The sequence below is a fragment of the Artemia franciscana genome, chromosome 4 (genome assembly GCF_032884065.1).
Source record: "Artemia franciscana chromosome 4, ASM3288406v1, whole genome shotgun sequence".
Classification (NCBI taxonomy): Eukaryota; Metazoa; Arthropoda; class Branchiopoda; order Anostraca; family Artemiidae; genus Artemia; species Artemia franciscana.
Window position 1 is genome coordinate 17,362,799 of NC_088866.1, and position 20,471 is coordinate 17,383,269.

At 35.7% G+C, this 20,471-nt stretch overlaps 2 protein-coding genes across 2 annotated transcripts in view; one reads left to right on the forward strand and one right to left on the reverse strand.

Annotated features, from left to right (window-relative positions):
* Window positions 1-20,471, reverse strand: part of LOC136026076 (uncharacterized) — a 134,696-nt gene that overhangs the window by 100,270 nt on the left and 13,955 nt on the right. The gene's annotated exons all lie outside the window — the stretch shown is intronic.
* Window positions 9,697-20,471, forward strand: part of LOC136025709 (potassium channel subfamily K member 5-like) — a 111,225-nt gene continuing 100,450 nt past the window's right edge. The window contains exon 1 of the mRNA XM_065701691.1: window positions 9,697-9,800. Coding sequence (XP_065557763.1) covers window positions 9,697-9,800 — 104 coding nt within the window. The remainder of the gene's footprint in view (window positions 9,801-20,471) is intronic.

Here is a 20,471-nt window from a genome sequence, read left to right on the forward strand (position 1 = left end):
CAAGTGCCATAAAAATCTCATGTCATTGTTCTTAGAAAGTAGTTAAAAAGAAACTAACAGAATATAAAAATGTCCTCTGATCACGCATAGACCTTTGTGTCCCAGGAAAAAAAATTTGACATTGACAAGTTGTCAATGTCAATTGTTTTTATCGTCAATGACGACCCCTCTCAGTGAAAACTTTGCTACTATAAAATTGCTACTATAAAAATTAAACAGGTTATTTAGTAGTCTAGACTAGAGCCACCTGCCAAAAATATATTCCTGGATCCGCCTCCTCCCTATTCCAAATGTTTAAGATTTATTAAGCATTGAGTTACCCATAAAAGGCTAGGTCAATGTTGGTATTACCGGAACAACTGTTTGGGGTCATGAAACTATTGTTAATAGATGCATTTTGACTTTTTGAACATATTTTCTCTCTTGCAAAACTACCGCAAACTCACCGTTATGGAGTTATTATATATTTGCACATTAGGGGGGGGTAAAGGATAGCATATATTAATACAGCAATGGTTAGTTTACGTATTTAGTATATGCTATGCTTTACTCTCAACCCCCCCCCCCTAATGTGCAAATATATAGCCTATGTTTCTAAACCATTACAAATTCGCGATTTCAAATATCCGATCAACGAAAACGGAAATGATTGCGATGCTATATGTATTAAATAATAAAAAAACAAGTTTTTTTGAATGAAAGTAAGGAGCAACATTAAAACTTAAAACGAACAGAAATTACTCCGTATATGAAAGGGGCTTTCCTCCTCAACGCCCCGCTCTTTACGCTAAAGTTTGACTCTTTCTCTTAACTCTATTTTTAAAACAGTAAGAAACTTTAGTGTAAAGAGTGGGGCGTTGAGGAGAAAAAGCCCCTTTCATATACGGTGTAATTTCTGTTCGTTTTAAGTTTTAACGTTGCTCCTTACTTTCATTAAAAAAAACTTAATTTAATTTCTGGACGTTTTTGAATTAATGCATGCTTTGATCTTGGCTCTCCGCACATAAATAATTAAAACGAAATTTGCATATTAATTAATTGCAATTAATTGGAAGATTTTGAGAAAAAAGAAGCGAGGGAGGAGGGCTAGTTGCCCTCCAGTTTTTTGATTACTTAAAAAAATAACTAGAACTTTTAATTTTTTACAAACGTTTCCATTACTACTACTACTACTAATAACTCACTGCAGCACCAAGCCGCCTGAGGCCAACACAGCTACGCACGCTCCTCCTCCAACCTAATCTATTTAAAGCCTCCCTCTTTACACCCTCCCAGGAAGTTCCCATTTCCTTTAAATCTTTGTTTATGACATCCTACCAACCCAGACAAGGACGACCTGCTTTCCGTGTGGCCCCAGACGGTTGGCCAAAAAGGACAATCTTCGGTAATCTGTCATCCTTCATCCGTAGAACGTGGCCTAGCCATCTCAACCTTTCTTTCATTATAGCCCCAGAAAGCGGGATTGAACCACACTTTTCGTACAACCTACTGTTTGAAATACGGTCAGTCAGCCGGGTACCCAGAACAATCCGTAGGCAATTTCTCTGGAAAACATCTAGTAAATTTTCATCTGCTTTTCGGAGTGCCCATGCTTCAGAGCCATATTTGACTACTGTCATCACTGTAGCTTCCAATATTCTAATCTTGATTTGTAGACTTATCTTTCTATTCTTCCAAACTTTTTTTAACTGTGAAAAAACACCCTGAGCCTTACCTATTCTACTTTTAACATCTTCACTGCTCCCACCATCTTTACTAATAATACTACCAAGGTAACTGAAGCTCCCAACCTGATCAATCTTTTCGTTACCTAATGTCACCTGTTCATCTTCACTTATTCCTAGCCTTAGTGACTTAGTCTTTTTAACATTAATTTTCAAGCCTATTTTAGCACCCTGAACTCGTAAAACCTCTAAAAATTCATTCATTTTGCTCACACTTTCATCTAATATGCTTAAATCATCAGCATAATCTAAGTCCAGGAGCGTTCTTCCACCCCATTTGATTCCATGGTCTCCAATTGCCTTTCCTGTGCTCCTTAAGACGAAGTCCATCAAAATGATCCATATAAAGGGGGATAGAACACAACCCTGCTTAACTCCTGATTTAGTACAAAACCAGTTGCTAACCTCATTTCCTACCTTAACCGCAGCAGTATTATTCTCGTACGTAGCGCAAATCATTTTAATGTATTTTTCTGGTATACCATATAACGATAAGACCTTTGTTAACGCTGTTCTATCAACAGAATCGAAAGCTTGCTGATAATCGATAAAACTGAGGACCAAAGGTGTTTGACAACGAAGGGACTTCTCAATTATTAACCTAAGAGTGAAAACATGGTCGACACATCCTCTACCTTTTCTAAAACCGCATTGTCCTTCCCTTAAAACTTTGTCTACAGCATATCTCAGTCTAAAAAGTATCATATTACTCAGTAATTTGCTACCTACAGAGACCAGACTAATGCCTCGATAATTACGACACTCACTCTTGTCACCTTTCTTATACAGTGGTTTAATTAAGGTTTTCCTAAAATCATTGGGTACTTCCCCTTTTTCAAAAATCATGTTCTTTATCTTCAGTAGCTTATTCCTAACTTCAGAGCCACCATATTTAAGAAACTCATTAATCATACTATCAGCACCTGGGGCCTTATTATTTTTTAATCCTTTTAGTACTGTCTCTAATTCTTCCTCACTAAACAAATCTTCCTTCACATCCAAGGTATCACAAACTTTTTCATTTTCATCTATATCTTTTCCTGCAACTGTATCTCGTTTTAGCACATTCTCAAAATGTTCCACCCGTCTTTCTTTAACTTTTTCCTTATCACTAATTGTGGCCCCATTTCTATCTTTAACTGGGACTAGTCCGGATTGGCTACCCCCTTTCAATTTATTAACATGCCAGTATAATATTTTACTATTATGCCGTCTAGCCGCATCTTCCAGATCCTCAGCAATTTTATCCATCGTCTCCACTTCACATCTCCTTAGTTCATATTTTAATGCTTTCTCCACTTTCTTTACATTCCTTTTGTTTTCATACGACCTATCACTCAGATAATTCTTATACAAACCCTTTCTACTCTCTATTAAACCTAAAGCTTTTTCACTAATATTCCTAGTTGCAGTCCTAGCACTCTTCCCTAGGACACCATCAGCAACTTCACAAATTGTTTTCTGAAATTATTCCATCGATCTTCCACATTGTCAAATTTTAAACTCTCAAGTTTAGTACTCAACTGTTCCTCGAATTTTTTTACTAAAATTTTCATCCTGAAGTCTACCAACATCATAACTTTCCGGGAGGGAGTTACCCTTCCGAAACTCCAGCTTTAAATTAACCTTAGACACTACTAGATGGTGATCTTTACTTTTAACATCAATAACGGCACTCCTATACACCCTAGTATCATGTATTGATCCTGCTAGTCTTCTGTTTACAATAACATAATCAATAAGGTTTGCTGTCTTACCATCACGTGAATACCATGTCAACTTATGGGCCTAGTTATAACACCGTATTGGTTATAACTAGGTTGTTATACCTACAAAATTGCAAAAGCCTATAGCCATTACTGTTTTCTTTTCCTACACCAAATTTACCTAGGCTAGGATACCATCTATCCCTGTTTCTACCAACCTGGGCATTAAAATCTCCTAGTAAAAACACCATATTTCTACCTGGTACCCTGTCTATTTGCTCCTGTAACTGTAAGTAAAATTCATCTGAGTCGCTAGTATCTCCATCAGTTGGTTCAATGGGGCATATACTACTATAACTGATACCCTAAACTTTTTAGTCATAAAATGAGCAATTAGTATTCTGTTATTAATACCTTCCCAGCCTAAACAAGACTTAGCAGCTTCCTTATTCATCATGAGCCCTACTCCCTGTCTATGTACCCCATCCTTCCTGCCTGAGTAAACAAATTCTATGTCACCTAATGTCATGCTTCCTACCCGTTTCCACTTCCTAAACGTTTCCATTGGTAAAAAAATATACGTAACTTACGAATTAACTTACGTAACGAACTTCTATATTCGTATGTTTTCATTGCGCATATGAGGGGGGTTCAACTTTCGTCGATACCTCGTTCTTTACACTAAAGCTTAAATTTTGTCCCAATTCCTTAAGAATGACCTCTGAATCACAAAGACCTTAGAATAAATAGTTGAAATTACTAAAAATACATTAGCGTAAAGAGTGAGGTATAACAAGGAGTTAAACCCCTCATATGCGTAATAATTTTTGTTCGTTTTAAGCTTTAATGCTGTTCCTAACTTTCCGTAGAAAAAACTTTTCATATTTATTTTTTCATTGTTTTTTCAAATAATGCTAGAAAATCCTGCGCCTCCTTCATTGAAATTCTCTTCCCCCATGAGAAGTTTCTCCATGTGAATATCCTCCAACGTAACCCCCCCCTCAACTCTCCCCCCAAACCAAAAATCCCCCTGAAAACGTCTGTACACTTCACAGTAACCATTACTATCTGTAAACACAGGTCAAAGTTTGTAACTTGCAGCCCCTCCCACGGGGACTGCGGGGGGTTAAGTCGTCCCTAAAGACATAGTTATTAGGTTTGTCGACTATGGTGAATAAAATGGCTATTTCAGAATTTTGATCTGGTGACTTTTGGGAAAAATGAGCATGGGAGGGGGCCTAGGTGCCCTCCAATTTTTTTGGTTACTGGAAAAGGGTACTAGAAGTTTTGATTTCCGTTAGAATGAGCCCTCTTGCGACATTCTAGGACCACTCAGTCGATACGATCACCCCTGGAAAAAAAACAAACAAATAAACACGCATCCGTGATTGTCTTCTGGCCAAAAATGTGAAATTCCACATTTTTGTAGGTAGGAGCTTGAAACCTCTACAACAAGGTTCTCTGATACGCTGAATCTGATGGTGTGATTGTCGTTAAGATTGTATGACTTTTAGGGGGTGTTTCCCCCTATTTTCTAAAATGAGGCAAATTTTCTCAGGCTCGTAACTTTTGATGGGTATAACTGATCTTGATGAAACTTTATATTTAAAATCAGCATTAAAATGCTATTCTTTTGATGTAACTATTGGTATCAAAATTCCATTTTTTAGAGCTTCGGTTACTATTGAGCCGCGTCGCTCCTTAATACAGTTCGTTACCACGAACTGTTTGATAAATACAAGAATATTTGGGCCGGAATAACTACATAACGGTAAGTTTGCGGTAGTTTTGCAAGAGAGAAAAGATGTTCAAAAAGTCAAAATGCATCTATTAACAATAGTTTCATGACCCCAAACAATTGTTCCGGTAATACCAACATTGACCAAAGGCTAATGTCCTGAAAAAAATTTGCCCGATTTTCAAAAAAGGGGGGAACATCACTAACATTTAAGGAATTTAATGAAAATCACATCATCAGATTCAGCGTATCAGAGAATCCTACTCTAGAGGTTTCAAGCTTATATCTGGAAAAATGTAGATTTGTGTATTTTTTGCCAGAAAAAAACTCACGGATACTTGTTTATTTACTTTTTTGTTTATTTTCTCCCCGGGGATGATCGTATCGAACCAATTTAAATGACCAAAAATATTAGAGGGCAAACAGCCCCCCTCCCACGTTTCTCTTCCCCCAAAAAGTTCGATCAAAATTTTGAGAGAGCCATTTTTTCAGCATAGTTGAAAGATCCATAAAAATTATGCCTTTTGAGATATCATAGCCCCCAACGCCAGGTCTTTAAGTTATATGATTTGCTCATTTTTTATGTAAAGTATTTGTTATTGAGAAGTGTACAGACGTTTTTCTGGGGGGGATTTTTGTTTCGGGTGAGTTTCCATGGTGATAACATTCTGTGGGGAGGGAAATTTCTGGAGGTGAATTTCCCAGGGAAAATTTTATACTGGGGGGATTCAGCAGAATTCCTTTTTCTTTTTATTTGTCTTACTTTCTCTTTTGTCAACTCAGTTTTGAAGATGGAGACGTTCCAGAGAAATTGTCCGGGGGAACTCTTCAGCATGTTTTGATTTCTGGGAAATAATTTCCATGCAAAAGGGGATTTCTGGATTGATCGTAAAAACAATTAGAGCTTAAAGCCTTTTTTCAAATGAAAGTATGCCAAGGATAATTTTTCAGACTGCAAGCAGTTTTATCGTCTGCCTGCAATTTTACAGAGGAGAGGGGGTATTTTGTAGCAGGGATGGAATTGTCCAGAAGGATTTTTAAAGAGGGAGAATATTTTACTTGGGAGAAACTTTACATGGAGGATTTTCTCGTGAGGAGAGGAAATTTTTTATAGAGTGTGAGCCAGATTTACAGGCATTATTTGAAAAACGATCAGAAATGAAATTTTGAAAAAGCAAGTTATTCAACTGAAAGTAAGGAGCAACCTTAAAACTCAAAACGAACAGATATTACTCCGTATATGAAGGGGTTGACCCCTCTTCAGACCTTGCTCTTTACGCTGAAGTTTGACTGTTTGTCCCAATTTTTAAGAATTCCTCCTGAAACACAAAAACCGGTTAATAAATAGGAATCAGTTTAAAAGTTTTAAAAACTTCAGAGTGAAGAGCAAGGTATTGAGGAGGGGGACAACCATTTTGTATACGGAATAATGTATGTTCATTTTGAATTTTAATGTTGCTCCTTACTATCAATTAAAAAAAAGCTTGCTGTTTATTATTTAACAATGCTTTGGAGTTTACTTTTTAATAGTTTTTGTCATACCAAAGAATAACAATATATGGGTAAACCAACATAAGTATGGGAACTCATTATATGTGCAAGAAGATTCACCCAAACCTGATCGAACCACCACCAATTTAGTACTAAGTACATTGGTAGTGCGTTTGAACGTCCCAAGATGACTTATGCAACAAGGCTGATTTTGATTAATTATCCTAAGCATTTTGGAAAATGTAAATGATGTCCCAAGCTAGAAGGATTACCTCTTATTACTTCTCACTCCTGTTAACCCCCCAAACATGTGGGAAAAGCGATGACAAGTGGTATCAAATATAAACAAAAACTTTATCTTTTTTAAAAATGGAAAAACATATGAAATTATAGGAACAAGAAGGAACAGTAAGTGTGAAATATGGTGCACTTTTTGAGATTTATAAATAAGCTAGATTTACAGTAGAGTGTATTTGATTAATGTTGTTAGTCGCTTAGCTGTCCATAGCATTCCAATTAAGTATTTGCCTGATAAGTATTTGCTTTGATTTTTAAAGATTACATCCGGGAAGCTAATGTTAGACTTACAAATATGAAACAAGAAGTTCAGAAACCTCACAGGAAAATTTTAGTAAGAAATTTACCATATTCGTCAGTCAGCGGTCTGTAAAATTGTTATATGTAAGCCCCCTCCCCCATACAAGTCAGAGCCAAAAGTCCACCACGAAAGATATTTAAAGTAGGCAAATTTAAATTATAGATGAAGAACAATAATTGCCAAAACTAGTGACATATAATCTAGTAAATAGTAGTGTCAATTGCTGGATAAAAAATGGTGCGCAACAATAACAGAGAGTGTACAACCCCTTTGCATCATTTGTCATTATATATCCTGAGCGAAATAATTAAAAGTACAGTATGCGCACATACTTGACTACCTTTAATAATGGTTATGCCAAAATTGACAAGCATTGCCGAGTCCGTTATATCCTCCAGTCTTCTTAAGTGCTTTGCGTTACAACCTTTTTTTTTTTTTTTTTTTTTTTTTTCTTTTCTTTTTTTTCTTAATAAAATAAAATAAAATATGTCTTGATGCAATTATCCTAATTTTATTTGCGAATCATAGCTTTATTTCTTTTATTTGGACTTACTTAATAAAAAAAAGTCTAGTGGCGGGGGGAGATATTTTGGAAAATCTTTTTTTGGTATTTGTGTTGAAAAGAGCCCTTTCTTCTGGCATTTTCATTGGAAAAAGAAAAATTTGCACTCTCCAATTTTGAATTTTTCCCTCCCCCATATTTTCATGAATTGGCAACTATGGTGGATTCAAGGGGGGTCAGTTGCTCCCATAGATTTGCCCTAAACTTCGTAAAACACGGTGCTTTTCTGTTTTTTTTTTGTTGGGGAGGGGATATTTGGTTAAAAGCACCTTTTCCAGTATCTTTTATCGAGAAATCAATCAAAAGAAAAAATTTGCCCCACCTCTATAGTTTGAAAATACCTTTTAGTGAGCTGAAGCTATGGAAACGGACAAGCACTGCTTTCGTTATTTGCAGGAGACCAAAAATAACAAAGAAACTCTTCCCCTCAGATAACATAACAAAAAGACTCGGTGGCTCTCATTAACTTTGCAAGAGTAGGGGGCATGGAGAGGGAGGGGCTATGTGATACATTATGAAAGAGGGGCCTCCAGGTTTGGACCCTCTGTTCTAAAATAACATACATGTATTTACGACTTTCTTCTGTAATTTCTTACTTTTATTCACACAATTTGCCTGTTGTGGTGCTATCTTCCTTCCCCTCAAACGCTATACCTTCCTAAACGTTTTCTAACAAACATACTTAGCTTAGGAACCCTACCCCTTTCGATCTATTCCTTCGGCCATACTTTCTTCTAATGCTCAGACAATTTTGTTCGCTGCTTTGGTAGTTTCAGCTCCCTCCTTAAAAAAAATCTTCCGCACATAACTGTTTCCAATTAACATTTTATGGCTAAGATTGTCGAATAAACTCAGATTCGTAACAACTGCTGAAAATCGTTCTTTTTATTAAGGAAGGGGGGTGGATGCCACGAGGTGTGTAGCTCAAATACTTTTGAAAACGAAAGCAACTGATAAAACAATAAGGTCGTCCGGAGATTGTTTAAATACTTTTTCTAAATGACACTCCTTTGAATTCCCAATTATTCACTGGTAAATGTGGGGGTAGACAATTTGACTCTTACACCGTGTGAAGCTACGTCATAATGCATTTTGTATGGTTTACTGAGGTTTCAGTTCCCTTGCCATCTGTTCCTGACTCATTGAATTTCAGTTTGCTTGCTTTTAGATTTTCTAGAGGAGGAAGTAGGATAAGAAGTTTTGATTGGAGGTAACCAGGCAACTTTTGAGAGCCACATGGGGCGCATATTGGAAAATCTCCTTGTGGTCAAAAGTGCAAATTTTCATGCTGGTCTTTCAATAACCTTTTCTGCAGGTTTATCAAGGTCTTCAAAGTTTCAATAAAAAAAAATCGAATGTTCAATGACATCCCGCCAAAGATAGTGTTTTAATCTAGGGAGAATTTTGTGAAGAGGAAATACCCATCCCCTTTCCTCTCCACTAAATTGACTCCACTGTTTTTATTTTTTGATAATATCCCAGCATATGTCTTGACGCTTTTTGCAATTTGTTACTTTAATTCTTTCAGAAAGGATCCAGAAACACATTTTTTTTCAAAGCAATTAAAAAGTTTTGGAGGTTTCAGCAATGAGTAACATAAGAGGTTATGGCAATCAGTAACAGTAGTCATCCTTCTTTTAAAATTTTCAAAGAGGTTCTTCAATAATCTCAACGTCAACTCAGCAAACTAAATTATATTTTAGTATCGTTATAAGTTTAGTATCGTTTATCCTTCTAGCCGAGTGGTTAGCGCAACAGACTTGAAATTCTATGTCCGTAATGGCAGGGGCTCGGGTCAGGGGTTGATACTTATTTAGTTTCAAGTGGGGGCCAACGGTGTGACTCTGTAAGTTAATCCAGAGTCGATCCAGCTCCAAATGGGAACCTGGAGAATTCTGAGGGAAAAAGACGGGAAGCGTCGGCTGATTTATCCCCAGCCAGAAACTGCAATCCCGACTGAAGGCAGTGAATCAGGAGATCGGTACGTGTGCTACGCGGACAATTACTCAGCCCGAAAAAGAAAAGTTTATTGTTAGTAGTGTGGCCGTAACAGGGACGACAAGTACAAAATTTGCATTTTCCAAAAGGAACGCCTGATGCTTTAAAGATTATACCCTAAACCTCATTGCATATACCCTAAACATCATCAGCATATTACAGATGGCATATCTCATTAGCATATTACAAACGGTACATATTGCCTTTATTCCAATAGATACGAAACTTGCCTATATTTTAACAGGTACAAAATTAACATATCACAGACGGTAAATATATTCTATATTCGAAAAGGAACAAAAATTTCACTAATCCCTTGATAATTCTATGGATATATTTTTTTTCTTGTTGAATGAAGCCAATTTATATTTTTATAGACCTCCTACACTGAGTGAATATACAGTAGAATTTAAACGTATTTTATAATACGAATTGAATTTTAATGAATCAAAAAGCGACAAGTCAGCTACCCCTTTTTTCTTATGACACACGCAGGGGTAAAGTTTATAGTCTTCCATATCCCCCCTCCAAGGGCATCCTATGCCCTTCCCCCAACTTTCCCCCTTTTTGTAACTTTGATTTTTTTTAACTTTGAAAAATTTAATTGTTTTCTTAGAACTTTTTCAACTTCTTTTGTATGTCTTAAAATGACATTAAATATACTTATAACAAAAGAAATTCACTTGTAACTTTTTTGAAATACGAAATGAAGATGGATAGATATATTAGTTGTGATTTTTCCTATTAGAAACAAAATGTTTATGGGGATATTTTTTTATTATTTTTTGGGGTATTTCAAAATTTTTCATCTTTATTTTTGCATGTCTTTAAATAACATTAAATATATTTATAACAAGATAAATTCTCTTGTGATTTTTCAAAATACAAAAATACGATGATATAGATATGTTAGTCGGGGTTTCCCCAATTAGAAAAATAATGTTTATAGTGACAGTTTTTTTTTTACTTATTTTTTTTTACTTATTTTTTTTTAACATAAATTTCTTCAACTTTTTTTCACGTCTTAAGATGACACTGTAACATGTTTTTATTAGAATTGGACATGGTATGCTGGTAATGAGGGTGACACAGACAATTTGAAATGATTTCCACTTAAATTTGAGGTTATTAGCAAACAATTCTGTCAAAAAGGGGGACCATAGAACAATATGTTGTTAAATTGGTAAAAATGTTAAACTTAAATCAAGGATTTATCTTGCAACTGGCCTGTTTTATGGAGATATATGATGTTACAAGCTAGAAAGAAGCTTGAATCAAAGAACACACCCTGAAAAGCTATTAAACACTTTTGCATATATTAAACTCAGCTAGTAGGTAAGTTCCGTTTGTTTTATTTGCTAATTCAGTATCAAAAATTAAATACATTCACTTTTGAGTACAATAAACTCAGTTAGTTGATAAATTCCCAGTGTTTAAGTTGCTGAGTGAGTATCAAGAATTTAATGACAGCACTTTTGAGTAAAAATAACTCAGCTAATTGATAAATATTGTGTGTTTTAGTTGCCGGCTGAGTACCAGAAAAATAAATGCACTTTTGACTGCAACAAATCGGCTAGTTGATAAATTCTCAATATTTTAGCTACCGACTGGATGTAAAACAAGAACTAAGAGCTCAAATGGCACTTGTGACAAGGTTAGAAGAGCCAAGAGCTCATATGGCATGAGCTCTAGCAAAATTCTAAGAATCAATAGATTGATTTAAAAGGAAAATTAGACGCTTAATGCCGGTCGGGATTTAAAATAAGAGCTCTGAGACACGAGATCCTTTTAAATATTAAATAAAAAAAACAAGTTTTTTAAATGAAAGTAAGGAGCGACATTAAAACTTAAAACGAACAGAAATTACTCCGTATATGAAAGGGGCTTTTCCTTCTCAATGCCCCGCTCTTTACGCTTAAGTTTGACTCTTTCTCTTAACTCTACATTTTAAAACAGTAAAAAACTTTAGCGTAAAGAGCGGGGCGTTGAGAAGGAAAAGCCCCTTTCATATACGGAGTAATTTCTGTTCGTTTTAAGTTTTAATGTCGCTCCTTACTTTCATTTAAAAAACTTATTTTTTTTTATTTAATTTCTGAACGTTTTTGAATCAATGCATGTTTTGATTTTGGCTCTCCGCAGAGGAATAATTAAAACGAAATTTGTATATTTATTTTTTTTGGCTAAATGGCTTTCTCATAATTTTGATCGAATGATTTTGAGAAAAAAGAGCGGGGGAGGAAGCCTAGTTGCCCTCCGATTTAAGGTTAATTAAAAAGGCAACTCGAACTTTTAATTTTTTACGAATCTTTTTATAAGTAAAAGATATACGTAACTTATAAATTAGCTTACGTAAAGAACTTTTGTATTCTCATGTTTTTATTACATATATGAGGGGGTCCGCCCCCTCGTCAGTACCTCGCTCTTTACACTAAAGCTTAAATTTTGCCCCAATTCATTAAGATTGATCCCTGAATCACAAAAGCCGCAGAATAAATAGTTGAAATTACTAAAAATTTATTAGCTTAAAGAGCGAGGTATTAGGAGGAGGTGAGCCCCTCATATGGGTAATAACTTCTGTTCGTTTTAAGTTTCAATACTGCTGCTTACTTCAGGCTGAAAAAAAACTTTTTCATATTTAATTTTTCATTGTTTTTTTTAAGTAATGCTAGTAAATCCTGCGCTCCCTTCATGGAAATTTTCTTCCCCCATGACAAAGTCCTCGATGGAAAGTTCCCCCAGCATATCCCCCTCTTCTCAACCCCTGCCTCCAACCAAAAAATGCTCCTGAAAACGCCTGTACACTTCCCAATAACCATTACTATATGCAAGCACTTGTCAAAGTTTTGAGCTTGTAACCCCTCCCATGGGGACTGTGGGGGAATAAGTCGTCCCCAAAGACATAGTTATAATGTTTTTCGACTACGATGAATAAAATGGCTATCTCAGAATTTTGATCCGTTGACTTTGGGAAAATAATTAGCGTGGGAGGGGGCCTAGGCGCCATCCAAATTTTTTGGTCACTTAAAAAGGGCACTAGAACTTTTCATTTCCGTTAGAATGAGCCCTCTTGCAACATTCTAGGACAACTGGGTCGATACGATCACCCCTGGAAAAAAAAACAAAAAAAAACAAACAAACACGCATCCGTGATCTGCCTTCTGGCAAAAAATATAAAATTCCACATTTTTGTAGATATGAGCTGGAAACTTCTACAGTAGGGTTCTCTGATACGCTGAATCTGATGATGTGATTCTATGACTTTTAGGGGATGTTTCCCCCTATTTTCTAAAATAACGCAAATTTTCTCAGGCTCGTAACTTTTGATGGGTAAGACTAAACTTGATGAAACTTATATATTTAAAATCAGCATTAAAATGCGATTCTTTTGATACAGCTAGAGTTTAGAGTTTTTTAGAGTTTTGGTTACTATTGAGCCGGGTCGTTCCTTACTACAGTTCGTTACCACGAACTGTTTGATGAAAATTCATTAAGATCCGATCACCCACTCGTAAGTTAAAAATACCTCATTTTTCTAATTTTTGATTTCCCTTCAGTCCCCCAAATGGTCGAATCGGAGAAAGCGACTCTATCAAGTCAATTTGTGCAGGTCTCTGACACGTGTACCAATTTTCATCGTCCTAGCACGTCCAGAAGAACCGAACTCACCAAAGCACTGGACCTCCCTCCTAACTCCCCCAGAGAGAGCGGATCCAATGAGGTAACGTCAATCACGTATCCAAGACATTTGCTTATTCTACCCACCAAGTTTCATCCCATATCTCTACTCTAAGCTTTTTCCAAATTTCCGGTTTCCCCCTCCAAATCCCCCCAATGTCACCAGGTCTGGTCGGGAATTCAACTAAGAGCTCTGAGAAATGAGTTTCTTCTAAATATCATATTTCATTAAGATTCGGTCACCCGTTCGTAAGTTAAAAATACCTCAATTTTCCTAATTTTTTCGAATTAACAACCCCCCCCCCAACTCCCCAAAAGAGATTCGTTTCAGTCCGGTTATGTCAATGACGTATCTAGGACTTGTGTTTATTCTTCCCACCAAGTTTCATCCCGATCTCTCCACTGTAAGGTTTTCCAAGTTTCCCGTTTCCCCCTGCAACTCCCCTCAATATCATCGGATACGGTTAGAATTTAAAACAAGAGCTCTGAGACAAGAGGTCCTTCTAAATATTAAATATCATTAAGATCCGATCGCCCATTCTTAAGTTCAAAATATCTCATTTTTTCAATTTTTCCTCTCCTTCCAGCCCCCAGATGATCGAATCGGGAGAACGACTGTTATCAAGTCACTTTGTGCAGGTCCCTGATACGCCTACCAATTTTGATCGTCCTAGCCTGTCCAGAAGCATCGAACTCGCCAAAGCACTGAAAATCCCCCCCAATTCCCCAAAGACAGCGGATACGGTCCAATTATGTTAATCACGTACCTAGAGCTTGTACTTATTCTTCCCATCAAATTTCATCCGGATCTCTCTCCACGATTTCCAGTTTCCAAGATTGGTGTTTCCCCCATTCAGCCTCCTATGTCCCTGGACCCGCATCAAATGGAAAATGGAGCATCTGAGACATAAGAGCTTTCTATATATCAAGTTTCATAAAAATCTGATCCCATATTCGCAAGTTAAAGATACCTAAATTTTCATATTTTCCAAGATTTCCAGATTTCCCCTCCAACTCCCCCAATGTCACCAGAGCTGGTCGGGATTTAAAATAAGAGCTCTGAAGCACAATATCTTTCTAAATATCAAATTTCATTAAGATCTGATCACCCGTTCGTAAGTTACAAATAACTCATTTTTCTAATTTTTCCGAACTAGCCCCCCAGCAATTCCCCTTAAAAGAGCCATTCTGGTCTGGTGATGTCAATCAAGTATCTCAGACTTTTGCTTATTCTTCCTAACAAGCATCATCACGATCTCTCCACTCTAAGCTTTTACCAGGATTTCCGGGTTCCTCCTCCAACTCCTCCACCCCCAATGTCACCAGATCTGGTCAGGAGTTAAAATAAGACCTCGGGATCCATTCACCCTTTCGTGAGTTAAAAATACCTCATTTTTTTCTAATTTTTCTGAATGACCGAATTAGGTCCCCCCAACTCCCCCAAAGAGAGCAGATCCAGTCCGGTTATGTCAATCACGTATCTAGGACGTGTGTTAATTCTTCCCACCAAGTTTAATCTCGATCTCTCCACTCTAAGCGTTTTCTACGATTTCCGGTCCCCTTCCCGTTCTTCTAAATATCAAATTTCATTAAGATCCGATCACTCCTTCGTAAGTTACATATACCTCATTTTTTCTATTTTTCAGAATTAACAGTCCCCCAACTCGCCCCGTCCATCAAATCGGGGAAACGACTATTTCTAATTTAATCTGATCTGGTCCCTGATACGCCTGCCAAATTTCGTCGTCCTAGCTTATCTTGAAATGCCCAAACTAGCAAAACCAGGACAGACCGAAAGACAGACCGACAGAATTTGCGATCGCTATATGTAACTTGGTAAATACCAAGCACCATAAAAAATTTAAACAGCAGTTTCGAGCATACAAACTCAGCTAGTTGGTAAATTCCGTGTGTTTTAGTTGCTGATTGAGCAGCAAAACTTTAATGAAAGCGCATCTGAGTGCAACAAACTCAACTAGTTGAGAAATCATGAGTGTTTTAGTTGCAGGCTCAGTAACAAAAACTTCATAAAAGCACTTTGAGTACAACAATCTCAGAGAGTTGGTAAATTTCGATTATTTTAGTTCCCGACTGGGTATCAATAAATTTAATACAGGCATTTTTGAGTACAACGAACTCAGCTAGATGGTATATTCTAAGTGTTTTAGTTGCTGAATGAGAAAAAAAATAAATGAAAACACTTTTGAGTACAACAAACACGGGTAGTTGATAATTACGTGTATCTCACTTGTTGACTAAGTACCAAAAATTTAATGAAAGTACTTTTGAGCACAACAATCTCAGCTAGTTGGTAAATTCCGTGTATTCTAGTTTCCGACTGGGTATAAAATTTAATAAAAACCCTTTTGAGTACAATAAACTCAGCTAGCTGGTATATTTGAGTGTTCTAGTTGCTAATTGAGTAACAAAATTTAATGAAACAATTTTGATTCCAACAAACTCAGCTAGTTGATGAATTCAGTGTGTTTTGCTTGCAGGCTGAGTACCAAAAATGTACTAACAGCACTTTTGAGCAAAACAAACTGGGCTAGTTGGTAAATTCCGAGTGTTTTAGTTGCTGACTGAGTAACGAAAAGTTATTAAAACACTTTTTATTATAAACTCAGCTGGTTGATAATGCCAAAAAATTTACAACAAAAACTTTTAAATACAACAAACTCAACTAGCTGATAAATTCCGAGTGTTCTAACTGCTGACTGAGCATCCCAAAATTTAAAAATAGCATTTTTGACTGCAACAGTATCAGCTAGTTGATAAATTTCGAGTCTTTAAGTTGCCGACTGGGTAAAAAATATTTAATAAAAGCACTAGTGAGTACAACAAACTCAGCTAGTTGATAAATTCCGTGTGTTTTAAGTGATGGCTGAGCACCAGAAACTTAATAAAAGCACTTTTGAGCACAATAAACTCAGCTAGTTAGTAAATTCCAAGCATTTTGTAATCAACATTGTATCAAATAATTTAATAAAAGCACTTTTGAGTGTACCACACTAGCCAAGTTTGTAAATTCCGAGTGTTTTAGTTGCTGGCTGAGTACCAAAAATTTAATGAAAGAAATTTTGAATATGACAAACTCAGGTAAATTTCGAGTGTTTTAGCTGCTGGTTGAGTGCCAAAAATTTGAAGAAAGCAATTTTAAGTACACAAATATTTTTAACTATAATAAACCTTTTGAGATATGAAGGTACGTGCTTTCTCCAAAACTGAAACTTAAGCTTCTTTGAATATTTTAAAAAATACTTAATAAAGTCAAAAATATTTTAAGCAATATTACAACGGCACTATGAGAGAAATGATGCAACCCCAAACGTTTTTAACAGGGCTAAATGATCTTAACTACCTTATTTCGAATTGTGACGTTACTAGTTTCATCATTCATGTTGCTTGATTTATATTTTTAACTAAAATAAGCTGTTTGAGACATGAAGATACACATTTTCCCAAAACTATAACCGAAGCTTCTTAGAACGTTCTAACCAAAAATATTAACTCGAATGTATTTTAAGAAATTTTACGACGGAACCCATTATCTGAAAAACCCATTATCTATCCAGATGGTTGGATTGCCATGGGCACCAGATCAAACCTTCTATAAGAAAAAAGTTGTCGAAGTGGTGCAAAAAATTTCCCAGAAACAAAAGATCTCAAAGATATGGCATTTTTTTTCTATGACCATCTGCTAGAGAAAACCCATTATCTCCAGGTAGTCTGGTTGTCATGGAAATCACACTAAGCCTTCTATGGTTTGAGTGTTTCAGATCGTCTTCACACTCAAATTGATTTTCGACTTTACACTTGGAGTACATATATTTTTCATACCTAACTTTGCTTTTTTATTTTATACAGATCCCAAAACCAAGCAACACTTTTCAAAATGACTTCATAATATCGTTTCAGAACCAATTATTTTGTTGTAATTTCCATACTTATGATGAGGGGGCTTGCGTCGTGTCTAAAGTTTATTATTTGAGGGTTTTACATTGATATGTTGTGGTTTAACTTGTTTGAACTTATGAATTTGAATAGTTAGTTGTCTGTTGGGACTTTTGGATTAGGATTCTGACTTTTAAAAATAATAATTGATCACGGGGGGGGGAACTTCTTGCTACTGCTCATGGTAACACATTATCAAGTGACAGATCCTATCACCATGTTTTGGATATTAGCATTCACCAGAGGCTAGAAAAGACAGGCGTACACCCCGACCAATATCGTAAACCGTATCTTGTCCGCGCATCGGAACAGTTGCCTGTGTAAAAATAATATTGCGTTAGACAGTGAGATGACAGGCAAAATAAAAAAGGTCATTGGCAGATAATATCACCAAGGAATATAAAGACAAATATGGCGAAACACAAAGTGCCAGCAAACGTTACTACAACCATCGACAGTTTATCAGGAGATACAGTCAATGAATCGAAAAATACCAATTACAAAACTCATATTGAATCTGTAGCTGAAATCATATTAAAAGCCGTGTATGACATTGAAGTGGAATAGGTGCCATGTCAAGATAAAACATGATGAGCCATCTTATTAAACAAATTCAAAACATCTACATTTTTCACATGATAATATTAATAACATATAACATTGTATATGTCATTTTGTCAATAACATTGCATTACTTTGTTATGTTTCCATTATTTTTTTAAGGGTAGGGTAGCAACCCCAACATTTAAAATGCTTGCTCAAAAACTCAGAGATGCAAAAACAGGAATTCTTGGACATGGACACTATTAACGGGCTCACAGGTGGTATACTAGAGTCTGAGATATGTTATATGGGTTTTTAACGCATTCAAAATCTCTACTAACAAGCACCAGAAAGTCAAAAGCTAATGCACAAAAATTCAACTATCTAATCTGAAAGTCCCAACAGACAACTAGCTAATAAAAGTCCTAAGTTCAGACAAGTAAAACCACAAATGAGCAATGTAAAACCCTTAAATAACAAGCCTTAGACACGACGCAAACCCCCGCCCCCTTAGAAATGATGTTATGAAGTCTTTTTGAAAAGTATTGCTTGGTGTTGGGATCTGTATAAAATCAAAGAACAATATTATGTATGTAAAAGATATGTACTCGAAGCATAAAGTCAAAAACCAATTCGAGAGTGAAGACGATCAAACGCTCAAACAATAAAAGGCTTAGTGTGATTCCCATGGCAACCCAACCACCTGGACCGATAATGAGTTTTCTCTAGCAGATGGTCATAGAAAATAAAAATTGCTATATCTTTGAGATCTTTTGTTTCTGGGGAATTTCTTGGCACCACTCCGACAACATTTTGTTTCCGAAAATTTAATATTTTTTTCGAGAGTTTCTTGATCTGGTTAAAAGAGTGAAGTGGAAAAAAGCGTATGGGGTTGTATCATTTCTCTTATAGTGCCCTCGTAACATTGCTTAAAATATATTCAACTTTATTACTGTTGGTTAGAACGTTCTATGAAACTTAGGTTACAGTTTTGAGAAAATATGTACCTTCATGTCTAAAACGCTTATTATAATGAAAAATATTTCTCAAGCAACCTAAATAGGGAAACTAGTCACGTCACAAAATAAAATAAGCCAGTTAATATCATTTGGCCCTCTTAAAATTGTTTGCGGTTGAATCATTTGTACTCAAAAGTGCTTTTATTAAACATTTAATGCTAAGTCAGAAACTCAAACACTAAGAATATACCAACTAAATGATTCTTTTGAAGTCAAATGAGCTTTTATAAAATTTGTTGATACTCAGTCCGTGACATTTTTGGTACTCGGCCTGCAAGTAAAATATCCGTAATTTATCAGCTAACTGATTTAATTGTACTCAAAAATGCGTTCATTAAATTTTTGGTACGCAGCCAGCAACTAAAACGCTGGGAATTTCTAAAATAGCTTAATTTGTTATACTCAAAAGTGCTTTCATTAAATTAGTGGTACTCAGACAGCAACTAAAACACTCAGGATTTATTATCCAGTCACCAACTAAAAGACTTGAAATCTACCAACAAGCTGAGATTGCTGCACTCAGAAGTACTTTTCTTAAATTTTGATACCCAGCCAGTAAGTAAAACACACAGAATTTATCAACTACCTGAGACTGTTGTACTCAAAAGTGCTTTCATGAAATTTTCGTTACTCACTCATCAACTAAAACAATCAGAATTTAACAGCTATCTGGGTTTGATATATTCAAAAGTGCTTTTGATAAGATGTTGTTACCCAGACGATAACCAAAAACTTGAATTTACCATCTAGCTGAGTTTATTGTACTCAAAAGTGCTTATATTAAATTTTGATAATCCCCCATCGAGTAAGACACACGGAAATTTATCAACTAGCTGATTTTGTTGTGCTCAAAAGTGTCTTCATTAAATTTTTGTTACTCAATCAGTAACTAGAACAATCATATTTATCAACTAGCTGATTTTTTTTTACTCAAAAGTGCTTTCATTAAATTTTTTTTACTCAATCATCAGCTGGAACACTCGGAATTTACCTGCTAGCTGATTATATTGTACTCAAAAGTGCTTTTATTAATTTTTTATACCCAGTCGATAACAAAAACACAGAATTCATAGACTAGCTGAAATTGCTGTACTCAAAAGTGCTCAGCCAACATTTTTGGTACTCAGCCAGCAAGTAAAAGACATCGCCTAAGTTGAATTTATTGTACTCAAAAGTGTTTTCATTAATTTTTGTTACTCATTCAGCAACTAAAATACTCAGAACATACCAACTAGCTGAGTTCGTTGCACTCAAAGAGTTCATTGTATGAGTCTGTTGTACCTTTATTAATTTTTTTACTTCCAATTGGTGACTAAGAAATCCGGAATTTACCAACTAGCTGAGATTGTTGTACTAAAAAGTGCTTTTACTAAAATTTGGTACTCAGCCAGTAAGTAAAACACCTTGAATTTATCGATTAGATATGTTTGTTTTACTCACAAGTGTTTTCATTAAATTTTTGT